Consider the following 11,963-nt stretch of genomic DNA (forward strand, 5'->3'; position numbering starts at 1 on the left):
TCCGAGTTAAACGATAAGAAAAAGCACAGGAGGTCAGAGAAATTACAAGACTCATCAGGCAGCTGTGGGTATTTTGTAGTTGTACAAACAGTGTTTCCAGCATTTTTAAAAGGTCTACTTTACAAGTTTAAGCTTTTAAAAATTGACAATTTAAAGATTAGAAATACAATAAACAATGCACATATAAAGACTGTAAACACTGTAGAAGCTGCTAGGTAGTGCACAGAATAAATAAAAAGTTAGATTATGACGATGAGCAATAATTCTGTCGATCTAATGTGGGATTAATTAATGCATCATACATTCATATAATGACTTCACTCTGAGGATTAGTCTACTGTACAAGTTCATTTACACAAGTATTACAGAATACTTACAGCCACATAAATCAAAACCTGAATAACAAAACTACATTTACAGTTTGTGTATACATGTAGACTCTGGCTGTAATAAAACAATCTACGCTCTTCAGTAGGCAGCTCGAATGAGGAGAAATACTGTTACTTCTTTTCTGGAAAATACCTCTACTCACAATAATAGGTATTGATTAAAAACAGACATGAATGATCTGTTTGATGATGAATAAAAAAAAGAGATGTTGAGAATCCACTTCATCCTGACATTTTCCTCACAAAAGACGTGGCATCATCTTTAACGGTTAAACCTTCGCTGAGGATTTCATGCTTTCTGCTCTAAGATGGAACAAAAAGATGCCGCGATAACGAGACAGCGTGAAGAGGAGAAAATTCACAGCAACCCATTAAAAACTTGTCATCTTCACTTCTCACTGCACATCTTGCTTCTCTTCTCTCACCTCCAGCTCAAATACAAACACTCTGCAAATACCATGTAGGCATGCACAGGAGCGCAATACGATTACAGGATGTATAATGTATGATGGTCGTATGAGTTACAAGCTTATAACTCCCATTTACACACACACACACACACACACACACACACACACACACACACACACACACACACACACACACACACACACACACACACACACACACACACACTTAAACTTTTCATTAATTCATTTAGATACCTTTAATATCTCGGAGTGCCAATTGCATTAACAGTGTAAATGAAGAAAAGCATTTCTAACAAACACAATAAAGCCACTCTATTCTCATCCAAGTTTTCTCCTCTAACATCTACACTTTCACTCACGCCTCACTCCTCCCCCTCCAGCACTCCTTTCAGTGATTCAACCTCTTGTTTTTCCACCACGGCCTGCTTCAGGGCGCTGATGACCGGTAACCATGGCGATGGCATCACGGGCCCGGTACTCTTGACCTGGTTGAGGTGGCTCAGAGCGGCGTACAGTCCGGTGTTGGTGCCGCCGCGGAGCCCCGGCTCCTCGTCCTCCTGCTGCTGCTGCTGCTGCTGCTGCTGCTCTGTGTAGAACATCTCCAGAGCTGCAGGCGTGCAGTGCTTCTGCTGTTCCAAGCAAAACAACCAGAGGAGCAGCGTCACTCCCACAGACTCACAGAATAATCCACCTCCGGTCTAAACTATCATTGCATTTCTCCACAATTAAAAGAAATAATAATTTAATCAGTTTTTAGCAGGGATTCATTCAGCGGTGACTAATAAACCTGAGTATGCTTATCTGTTTTTAGAAGTACAGAATATAATTTGTGGAGCTGAATGCACTCAGCTCAAAATCCATAGATAGCTTGTTTAACTTTTCAGTGAAATTCGATCCTGTATTCTGGTTCTTGTCAGGGCAAAGTCATAAAAATGATTGCAGTTGTTGACAGGTAGGAAAATCCTGCAAATGAGTGTTCTGGTTTTCTGCTGCAAGGACCTGAAGAAATATAAGGTAACGTACAGCCATGATCACAGACTATTTGCTCCATTTGAAAGAAGTTCAGTTCACGTCCTGTTCAAAGGTCGAATTATTTCAATGCAGCAGTCGTGACGTTCAAAGAAACGGCTCATTGTAAAACTCAGATGAATCGCGGGCTGGGAGAAAGTGTGATTAGACTAACATGAGAAACGCTCGATAATAAGCAAAGTCATGTGGATTCTTCTGCATATGGCAAAATGTCAACACTAAATAATTTAATGAACAACAATTATTGTTATTTGGCCTTTGAAATCAAGAAAATACAACATAGGTTACATAGAATGGCATGCTATAAGCAAACTCAAATAATATCAAATCATTACTGACAGGGATGAAGGAGATCAACAACCTGAAATCAAAATAAAAAAATAAAAAAAATAATAAAAAAAAAAAATAAAAAATAGGTAAAGTTGGAAGTTGGCATGTATCCGAGGCTAAACTGCACATTAGAGTAAAAAGACAAAACACAACACACACACGCACACACACGAGCTATCAAAAGTATTTAAGCTTTTTAATTACCACCATTAAAAACAATTTTCATGTGTGGAACATAAAAAAATGTTTTATCATTTCCTGATGAGTTTGATGATGCACTGAGAATGTCTCTCTAATCTATTTTTCATTAGGTTTGATGTGATGTAACAGTTTCTACAACTCATGTCTATAAATGAGATTCAAAATTGAAGCCTCACACACACACTTTTACTTACAGGAAACCAGGAAACCTTGTATAAGGTTTTGGTCTGCAGGAGGAAACCAGAGTAGCTGAAGAAAACCCACTTTGCACAGGGAGAACTTGCATTATGCAACAGCTCAAACCGAAAGGCCCGGGTTTGAACCCATGACCCACTCCCTGTGAGGCAACAGTGCTAACCACTACACCCCAAGACATCGAGGTCAGCCTCGATCAAACCAAAATGAAAGCCAGTCCTGTTAGCGTGTTAGAGGTGAGTAAACTGTTCCAAACTATCCCATCTTAAACTGAGGATCCACAACATGACCTTTCCTAGCAGCGAGGAGTCCGGCCTCCTCAGACCCTCCGTCCTCCTTTAATGTCTCCAACAACGATTTAGTGGAAAAAAAGAAAAGAAAGAAAAACCAAAAGTAACCGCAACCGGGAAAACTTCAAAAGCCTTGCTGGAGGGTCCTCCCCGACTCCGCCCCCCCCCCCCTCACTGTGAAGCCTTTAATGACAGTTTAGTCACGCTCAGTCCTAATTAAAGACCCCGCCGATTCACAGGCGGGCGTCCCAATCTCTGCCTGAGCAGAAAGCGGGCTCCGTCACTCCCTTCCCCCTTCCCTCTGTCTGTCGCACGCTCTCATTTTCTTCTGTCACTAACAGGCCTGGTGGCGCAGGGAGACTCAGGGAGACCCAGGGAGACTCAGGGAGACCCAGGGAGACAGGGAGACCCAGGGAGACTCAGGGAGACAGGGAGACCCAGGGAGACAGGGAGACTCAGGGAGACTCAGGGAGACAGGGAGACTCAGGGAGACCCAGGGAGACAGGGAGACTCAGGGAGACAGGGAGACTCAGGGAGACCCAGGGAGACGCAGGGAGACGCAGGGAGACAGGGAGACCCAGGGAGACTCAGGGAGTTTCAGTTTCCAGCTTCACTTTGAGAGAATCCTCCTGTGATGGCCGACGTGAGCTAAAGAAACGAGCAGCAGATGAGCGACATGCAGACAGAGCCAGTTCTCTGAGTGGCTGTCACACTTTGGCTTCACCAGGTCTGAGCTCTTGCAGGACGACTGAAGGATAAGACTCAAGTAGAAACAGTTTTTGGTGCTTACATGAAGACGGCAGAGCGGTGCACCGACAACACCTCCACAAAACTGCAACCCTGGACAAACCGTCCACAACTAATCTTTTCAGCATTTTTGATTTGAAGGATTTCAAAGTATATTTGACGCATTTGGAAGGATTATTAAGTATATTTGACACAAAACATGCTCGTGTATAAAGGTCGACAATATCATGTATTTGGTGAATAGAGGATTTTAGGAGGAATAGAGGAGCTTAACAATAATCAGCTTGATTTATGAGTCTAATGGTCTGAAGTTAAAAAAAAAAGAGGATCAATGTTTGTTTTATAATTATTTATCCATATTTCCACACCATAACTCAGATACGAAGAATGAGGGAGTTATATAATAAGTCGAGTGAATTTTGATCTAATACTGATCTGATTTTACACATTATGCCAATATGTTTTTGATAATTTTGACTTCAGGATATTTATATGCGGCTTCTAACTGAGCTTTTCATCAAATGTAATTCCTAGAAATGTATTTACATGGACTTGTTCAATTTGTTTACTATTGAGAGAATGGTAAACAAAGAGAAACAAAGCCATAATCACACGTTTTGATATGAGCCTGTAGGAACTGCTGCGAGCATTTTTAACCACACCTCATTCTTAGTGTGACGTTTCTACGTGATCCCGCATGTCTGACAAAATAGTGCGGCTCATCACAACCCTGACCTTGTACGATGTACTACCACTTAACTTTGTCCAAGGTAAAGCCTTCCGAAAGGTAATGGCATCCCTTTAGCCTGTTTTTACACTGATTGAAATCTTCAGTTCAGCAGTCAAGACAAAAATGTATAAAACATCCAAAACAACATATGGAAAATTATGTTTTAAGGACTTTGTGTGCGTCTGTGTGTGTCTGTGAGCGTGCATGTGTGTGTGTGTGTGTGTGTGTGTGTGTGCGTGTGCGTGTGCGTGTGTGTGTGTGTGCGTGTGTGTCACATAATGTGTACGTCCTGCCTACCTTGAGGATGAAACCCTCGGGGCAGGTGAGCTGGTCGTACCACATGGCTTTGTACATGAGCAGAAGCAGCAGGCTGGTCAGGAAGGCCAAAGTGATGAGGATCAGACCTGTGATCTGAACGACAACACACACACGTGAACTGAACACACGCTGAACACACACTCTCTACGGTACAAAGACACGGCCTCAACCAGTGACATCCAAGCACGGATTCTTCATGATTCACGGACTTTATAAGTTACATCTGCTCACATACTTACTTCACCCAACCTGAGCCCTTCTGTGCCAGAAGACGGTGAAGTGAGTTAGCAGGTATACGCAGTACTCCACAGGGTAAAGTGTCTCTATCATAATAATACACTGAGTGTTTTCCATGGCTAACGTGGTAAAAGTTTTAATACCAAAATGCCCTAATGCAGGCTAATGAAGACTCTTGTATAAACAGTGTTTCCAGTCCAGGATAATATCCGTGATACACAAGATATTTTGGCTTCAGAAAAATAACTGCTGTTGAAAACACAAAGCTGGAGGATTGTACGCTCGATTCCATGAGCTCTTTTAAAAAGCACTTGAAGACGTTTTTATTTCAGAAAGCTTTTTTTTGAATACATTTCTCATTTCTACTGTATTTCATGAAATTATTTTGTTCTGTTTTTATTGCACCCATTTTATGTACAGTACTTTCTGATTTCTATCTGTGAAAAGTACTTTATAAATCAACTTTACTTTTCTGAAGTGTTTTTATCTGCTGTTTCAATGTATTTGTGAAGCACTTTGAATCACCTTGTTGTTGAAATGTGCTATATATATAAATAGACTTGCTTTGCTTTTGTTTCGCTTAGTTAAAAAGCTAAAAAAAACAACAAAAAAAACAATCAAAAACACTGTTATTCAAACAGAATCAAACATTTATTTACTAGTAAACTTCTTACAGCCTGACCTTAAAGCACAAATATATTTCTACGGAGCATTTCCAACAGCAAAGTAAGTACCCTGCCAGCGTTCATTGGTAATATAGGAGCTTATCTGCTTGTCTGGCAGACTTCTCATACAACAATGCAGCTCCTTGGCACAGGAGGATGAGATGGAGCAGCTTTCAGAGCCACATTCACTATAGTAGCACAGCAGAATCCCTTCACTGTTGGTTTTTCTTGTGTTTTATCAAGTGAGCAGGCGATATCACCAGGCTTATTGGGAAGTAAGTATTTGTACGGATGTCCAGGAATCAGATTGTTGTACCTTTGCTTTCTCTGAGACGTCACTGTAGAAGTTGATATTCAGCTTCCTGATGCTGGGGATATAAAGCTTTTTGTTCTTCTGGTTCAGCTGGTACTGTGTCGACGTCTTCACAATGACCTGGAAAAGCAGCAACACACCGTCACACGCTCGTCTTTATGCATCACCACTGGTGGATGATGTCGTCTGCAGCGTTCAGCTCCGTCATCTTGTCTCCACTCGAAGCATGTCTAAAAATACACCATTTAATCGATACCTCCAAAAGACATCTGGGAGTTCAGGATGTTTTTATGTTGACGTTTGACCATCCTGAGCTGCTGAGTGCATCATCCAACCAAAATATAATAGTGGGGGCTTTTTCTTCCTTATATGACATTATGCCTTCAAATGGGTGCTTGCATTGCATGAAATCATGCCAAAGATTCAAACTATGATGGCAGGTAAGGAAAGATAACTACATCCACCTCACTGCGATTTTCCCAAATGGATTTTAATGTTTCTTACCAACAAATTCTCCTGTCAGTAACAGGCTGCTGGGCATTTTAATTTAGAATTTTTTTTTTTATTAAAAAGTTTATTTTGGACATGTGGCACACAAAACAACAACAACAAAATTTAATAAAAACACACAAAACATATAAACATAACATAGCAAAGCAAAGCCAACAAATAAGTAAATGAAATAACTAATGCCCAACCATGTCTGAAAAGGAGCAGGACGAGGCTTAACCTTATTTACTGAAAGCCTTGACAATTATTCATTTTGTACCTTAGTGGTTATTTGAGTTTGTATTTACAAAAAAAAAGAAAAGAAGAACACATATACAGTTTATATATATATATATATATATATCAATTACATCTACACACATATATATATATGAATGTACATGCCATGTACATAATAATAATAATAATATTGAACAAGAACTTTTACAAATAATAATATAAATAATATACTATTTAGGTTTCATCAATAACATTTTAATACAAAATATAGTGTGGCAGATATTTAAGTTAATAATGTTCACAATGTATACCTTTTATCATGTTTATTAGGTATTAGTAAAATAAATTATATACATGTTATATATTATTGCTGTTCGAGGTAAAATTGTTGCTCTTCTTTCTTCTATTTACTAATGATATATGATTTTAAAAGCTTTTTTAAACTGGCCGTTGTTGGTGCTTTGTTTTATTCCTTCCTGTGATGCTGTGATGCACATTGTTTTGTTGCAGAGAGGAGTGAACTTAAAACACAATGTTTTGAAGGAGAAACACACATGCGTGGGCACAGATCCACCAGTTCTACTTACCTTGTCTGCAAAAGGCTGCTGGAGCTGGTTCACCTCCAGGGGGGTGATGAGGGGGATGTTATCGAAGCCATCATCCGCAGACGGCTGCTTCTCCAGCTTGTCGGACAGATTGCTCCCCAGTTTCACCATGGCTGCTTGGCTGCCTGAAAATGCCCCGGCGGATCTGGGAATCAGAGAGAGAGAGAGAGAGAGGAGAGATCGGGTGAAATGTGAGAGCAGGGCCTGACCTGACAGGACACCACATAGAAGCTGGCAAAAGATAACGGGGATGAACAAAACTAGGGAACAATAAGTTCAATGGAAAACGAGAAAAGTGTGAAGAAATTCTTCTTTTTTTTTATGCGTCCATTTCAAGCAGGGTGTGGTTTGTACGACTGAAACAATATTTTACTGTTATGCAGACCAAATCAGGTATCAGATCTTGAATATTGCTTCAAGTGCACCGGCTGCACAGAACTACTATAGATTCTATCAAGATCCAGAAGGACCAAATTCAACCAGGATTTAACACTTGATGTGAAGCAAACACGCAGCCAGCACCAAGGAGTCACTGAATATATAAGATAAGAAGTGACACATATATGTCTGTGATCACTGTGTTCAAAATCAGAATTTAGAAAATAAAAATCTCAGTCTAATCTTCTCTCACATTTATTTTATGTATTTATATTTATATTTTAGCCATTACCTATTCTATGTCAAACCTTAGGGTTCAGAACCTTCTAGTTGTCAAACAGAGTTAATGTGGCCATTTGTAAACAGGCTTTTGGTTCAGACAGCAGTCCTCGCCTGTCCTTTGTCTGCTGTGGCATTGATTACATCCACTTTAAGAGGACTTTGATTGTTTCCAGAGGAAAGTTTCCCAATTGCAACTGAAGGAAAATCGTTTTACTGCAGATTGAAAGGAACTCAGGATTTCTCGGTTACATTACAATATTTTTTAAGTTGTTCTCGACAAGAAAATATAACCTACTACACCTTAAAACCCTCAGTGTCTTTGCTGGAAGTTATCTCTACGGGTGAGTTTTGGTATAAGTTCAGCAAAACGGATATGGCCGATAGTACTTTAGAGATAGTACTGTAAACAGTACTTTGTGTTGCCTTTAGGCTGAGCAGCTCCACAGTTTCCCTCCGTTTTGGGTCTTAAGTGAAGGAACAATAAGCTATGACATGTTATATGACTCAACAAGAAAGCAATCAAGCTTTCAAGAGTCGGTACGCCAAGCTGTTCCTTCAATGACGGCCTGGTGAATAATTTAGAGAAGTGATGGTAATTAGTAATGTAGCTCGACGACACAGGGGAGTCTGGCTGGATCCTGTCGGTCCAATCTGACCTCCTGGAGAAAAAAACGTTTCATACCTTCGGTGTGATGCGGTGAGCCCCAGCTACTTCTCCTCCTTATTATTTGTAATCAACATCTGAATCTGACTTCCCCTGAGCTCTGATGGCGGTTCGATTTTCTCTACTCTGATCAAATTATCCCAGTGAGTCGAGGGAAGAGGTGAGGAGCCACTCATCTCATACTGCAACATAATAACCCCCCCCCAGCCATGAACCCCACCGCCTGCTGATGGCTCTGACTCACACTGATGATAAAGAGCCACTGCTTGTTTTTTTGGTTAATGAAGACATTCCTGGTGCAAAATGAAGGTGAACTGAGGCTGTGAATGAATGAGACAACTGAGAAGAAATGACACTTAATAACGAGAAAACACGTGCAAGTTGTGCACTTGTTTGTTGGATTGAAAATCACTCATGACATAAAGCAAATGGCTCTTCCATGAGTGGGTGGTTAAAGTGGGCATCTGCTGTGCGGACCACCGTTTGTTGGAGAAGACGTGTGGGTACGATGAATCATCCTGGATCTGTGATTCACAAATGAGTGGAGTGTTGCTGTCTAACACTCAGTGTTCCCACACTCCAGTCAGGGAACGAGTCCAGCGAAGGAAAGAGCTGCAAGTGAGACACATTTATATCTGCTGTCAAATGTAAATATCGATGTTTTCAGAGTTAGAATTCGTCTCTGAAAGCTGAGGTGTTGTTAAAGAGCAGGGATGTTTCTGGAGATGTGCTGTGGGAAAAGGTCAGAGTTTCTGCACCTGTGCTTGTCAAGTTCTTCAGGGTTCACTGCTCATGGGTGTAAACTCATATATACACATACAGGCTGTGTAAAGAGCAGCCAGGAGAGCTGATATAACCCCAATACATACAAATAAATCTGACTATACACAATCATTATGAGCCTCTCTCATTCTGTACATTTCCAAGTGAGTTGAGGACTGAATGTCTAAAAGCCACCAGGATGAACAAAGCCTGTTTAATTGCAGACTCTTATATAACGTGGAGGTAAATTAGCGCAAATTACAGCGCAATTCAACCTGCCACGGCTTTGCCCCTTTTAAAGAGAAATGACGAGCTCAGCTTGAAATCTCCTCATCAGCTTATGTTAGAAGTGATTCTCTCTCTCAGCAGAAATCTTCCGCAGCGCTGCGCTCATGTCAAACCTCATCTGTCCTGCGCACAAACAAACAAACAAACAAACAAACAAACAAACAAACAAACAAACAAAGCTCAGACATAAAGATGAAGCCGGGAGTGGAGAGAGGGGGGGGGGGGGTGGGGGGACTTACCGTGGTTTCGGTGGCTGTGGTCGGTGTTCTGAAGATGGGATCGGGTCTCCGGTTGTCGTGGTGATGTGTGATTCACGGCAGGACTGCGCATGTGACGCAGCCGCGTCCTCCACACTGGCTGCTCGCTGCGCGTCCGTGAGGCCTTCAGGGACCGAGGCTCCGCAGGAAATCACGCTTCCGTCGAGTGCAGAGCCTCTTTATGGCTTATGGAGCTTTTAAAAAAGTGAGTTTATCAACGAGACGAAGCAAAAAGGGTGTGTGTGTGTGTGTGTGTGTGTGTGGGGGGGGGGGGGGGGGGGGGAGTGTTGAAAATCAAAAAGTACAACTAGTTGCCTCATTGGTTCAATTGTGCTCAATTATGCATAAAAGAGCGCCATTTCTGAAGAGACGAAAAAAGTGAAGAAAAGACCATCAATAAAAAGAATCAAAGTTGTTGCATCTATTGAAGAAATCACATAAATCCAATTTAATATAATCACCATATTTAGGTAGGAGTAGTGTCTGAAACAGCATCCCTTATAAATACAGCACCTGCTATATAAAGTATTTAAATATGTTCAACCAGAAAATAAGAATGATAAGTAAGCGGCAATGTACATCGAATATGTGTCATTTTGAAATAGTTTCCATTTATATTTACTATTTAATGACCATATTTAATTATTTTTATATAAATAGGTTAAATTATTTCCAGCATATCTATCTATCTATATATATCTATAAATATGATTTCTGGAGATTGAACCTTATGAAATGATTAAAACTGGTTTAATCTGGTTACAACAGCCGACTTGTTTCTTTGCTGTTGAAATGTAGGAACAACTGGAAGTGTTAGAAGTGTCAAGTTTAGTTTAAAATGGACTTTTATTAAGTAATTCCTGCTTTATCACACCCTGCCCTCACTTCCACCGATCCACAGTCAGTCCTGCAGGGTGGACCAAAGCATTATGAGGCAGATGAGAGGGGATGAGAGGGTAAGATAATCTTTCTGAAGTTAGACTGTATTGTGTTGCATAATAAATGACACTATTAACTATATATATTTAAAGTTTTAACTTTGATCACTCTGTTAAAATTTTACTTATTGGTTCCAAAATGCAGATCAAATGGTTTGAATATTAATGTAATCCGTGCAGAAATACTCATGAAGCTGCAAGTTACACAAAATAATATTTGATTACAGTAAAGTTAATAACATTAAATTCATCACCAGCACCCCTGTCGGTTAGCAGAGGTACTGTATATCTGCCAGTACAACTATTGTTATATTGCCTAAATTGTAGTCAGTAATTAGAGGTTGAAATTACTCAGATTTGAAATGCAAATTTTGGAGGGACCCAGGAACAAGTCCTCGTTGTAAAAGCAGCAATTACATGGAGTAACTTTTTACTTATGTAGGAGGAAATGTGCATAATGTGCAGAGGTGATCAAAGTAGTGCAAATCTGTACTCACCAGTAGTGTTACAGTTCCTGATATATTTAAAATTTTCTGTGGAAGTACAGCTGTTAACAAATCCTCAACCAAAAATATAAAAACAAAGTTATTTTTTAAATGCATTAAATTGCAAAAATTCAATTCACTTATATAATAAGTTCAACACAAACACAGTCTGAAAACACAGTAAATAAAGATGACATGACGGCCGTTTGATTTCATGAAGGAAAGTAAATATCAAGCAAGAAGATTCAAACATTATGAACCTATAAATTGCAGATCGAAAGGTTCAAAACATTACATGATGGAAGTTGTAATCAAGTATGAGTAAAATCACATACGTGAAACAAATACTCCTAAAAGTGCAGAAATCACCCACATCGGTGTTGTGAGTGTTTATAATTTGCCACTTCCACCATGTGAATAATCAGATTTTGGATTAAATCTGCTGTGAAACCTGTGAAGTGCCTTACTGCCGGCAGACATCGTTTTCACTTACTTAACAGAGATAGAAAAGATACTGCAAATCTATATCACGTTACGTCAATCGTAATTTATTACGAGTAAATGTCTTGTTAACAATATGTGCAAAGTACTCTTCCAAAAAACTACTCAAAGTTTAAGTTACTCTCAAAATGACAAAGCCTAACACAAGTTTATGTTTTAAACATGAAAGAAATACAGACAGAAATACAATAATAATAAT

The 11,963-nt window shown here is 39.9% G+C and overlaps 1 protein-coding gene across 2 annotated transcripts; it reads right to left on the reverse strand.

Moving 5' to 3' along the window:
- Positions 1 to 333: 333 nt before the first annotated feature.
- Positions 334 to 10,086, reverse strand: caly (calcyon neuron-specific vesicular protein). 2 transcript variants are annotated; one of them, XM_080462996.1, is made up of 5 exons: positions 9,823 to 10,086; positions 7,192 to 7,354; positions 5,879 to 5,995; positions 4,640 to 4,753; positions 334 to 1,449 (listed from the first exon to the last, which is right to left on the reverse strand). In XM_080462996.1, the coding sequence occupies exons 2-5, from the start codon at positions 7,318 to 7,320 to the stop codon at positions 1,183 to 1,185; spliced, it is 627 nt and encodes a 208-aa protein (XP_080319122.1). In that variant the 5' UTR covers positions 7,321 to 7,354; positions 9,823 to 10,086; the 3' UTR covers positions 334 to 1,182. The 2 variants fall into 2 exon arrangements, with proteins under 2 accessions (XP_080319122.1, XP_080319123.1); XM_080462997.1 differs by having other exon boundaries at positions 334 to 1,446; positions 9,823 to 9,940.
- Between the last annotated feature and the right edge of the window lie 1,877 nt (positions 10,087 to 11,963).

Source organism: Lipophrys pholis (assembly GCF_963383615.2).
Source record: "Lipophrys pholis genome assembly, chromosome: 5".
Classification (NCBI taxonomy): Eukaryota; Metazoa; Chordata; class Actinopteri; order Blenniiformes; family Blenniidae; genus Lipophrys; species Lipophrys pholis.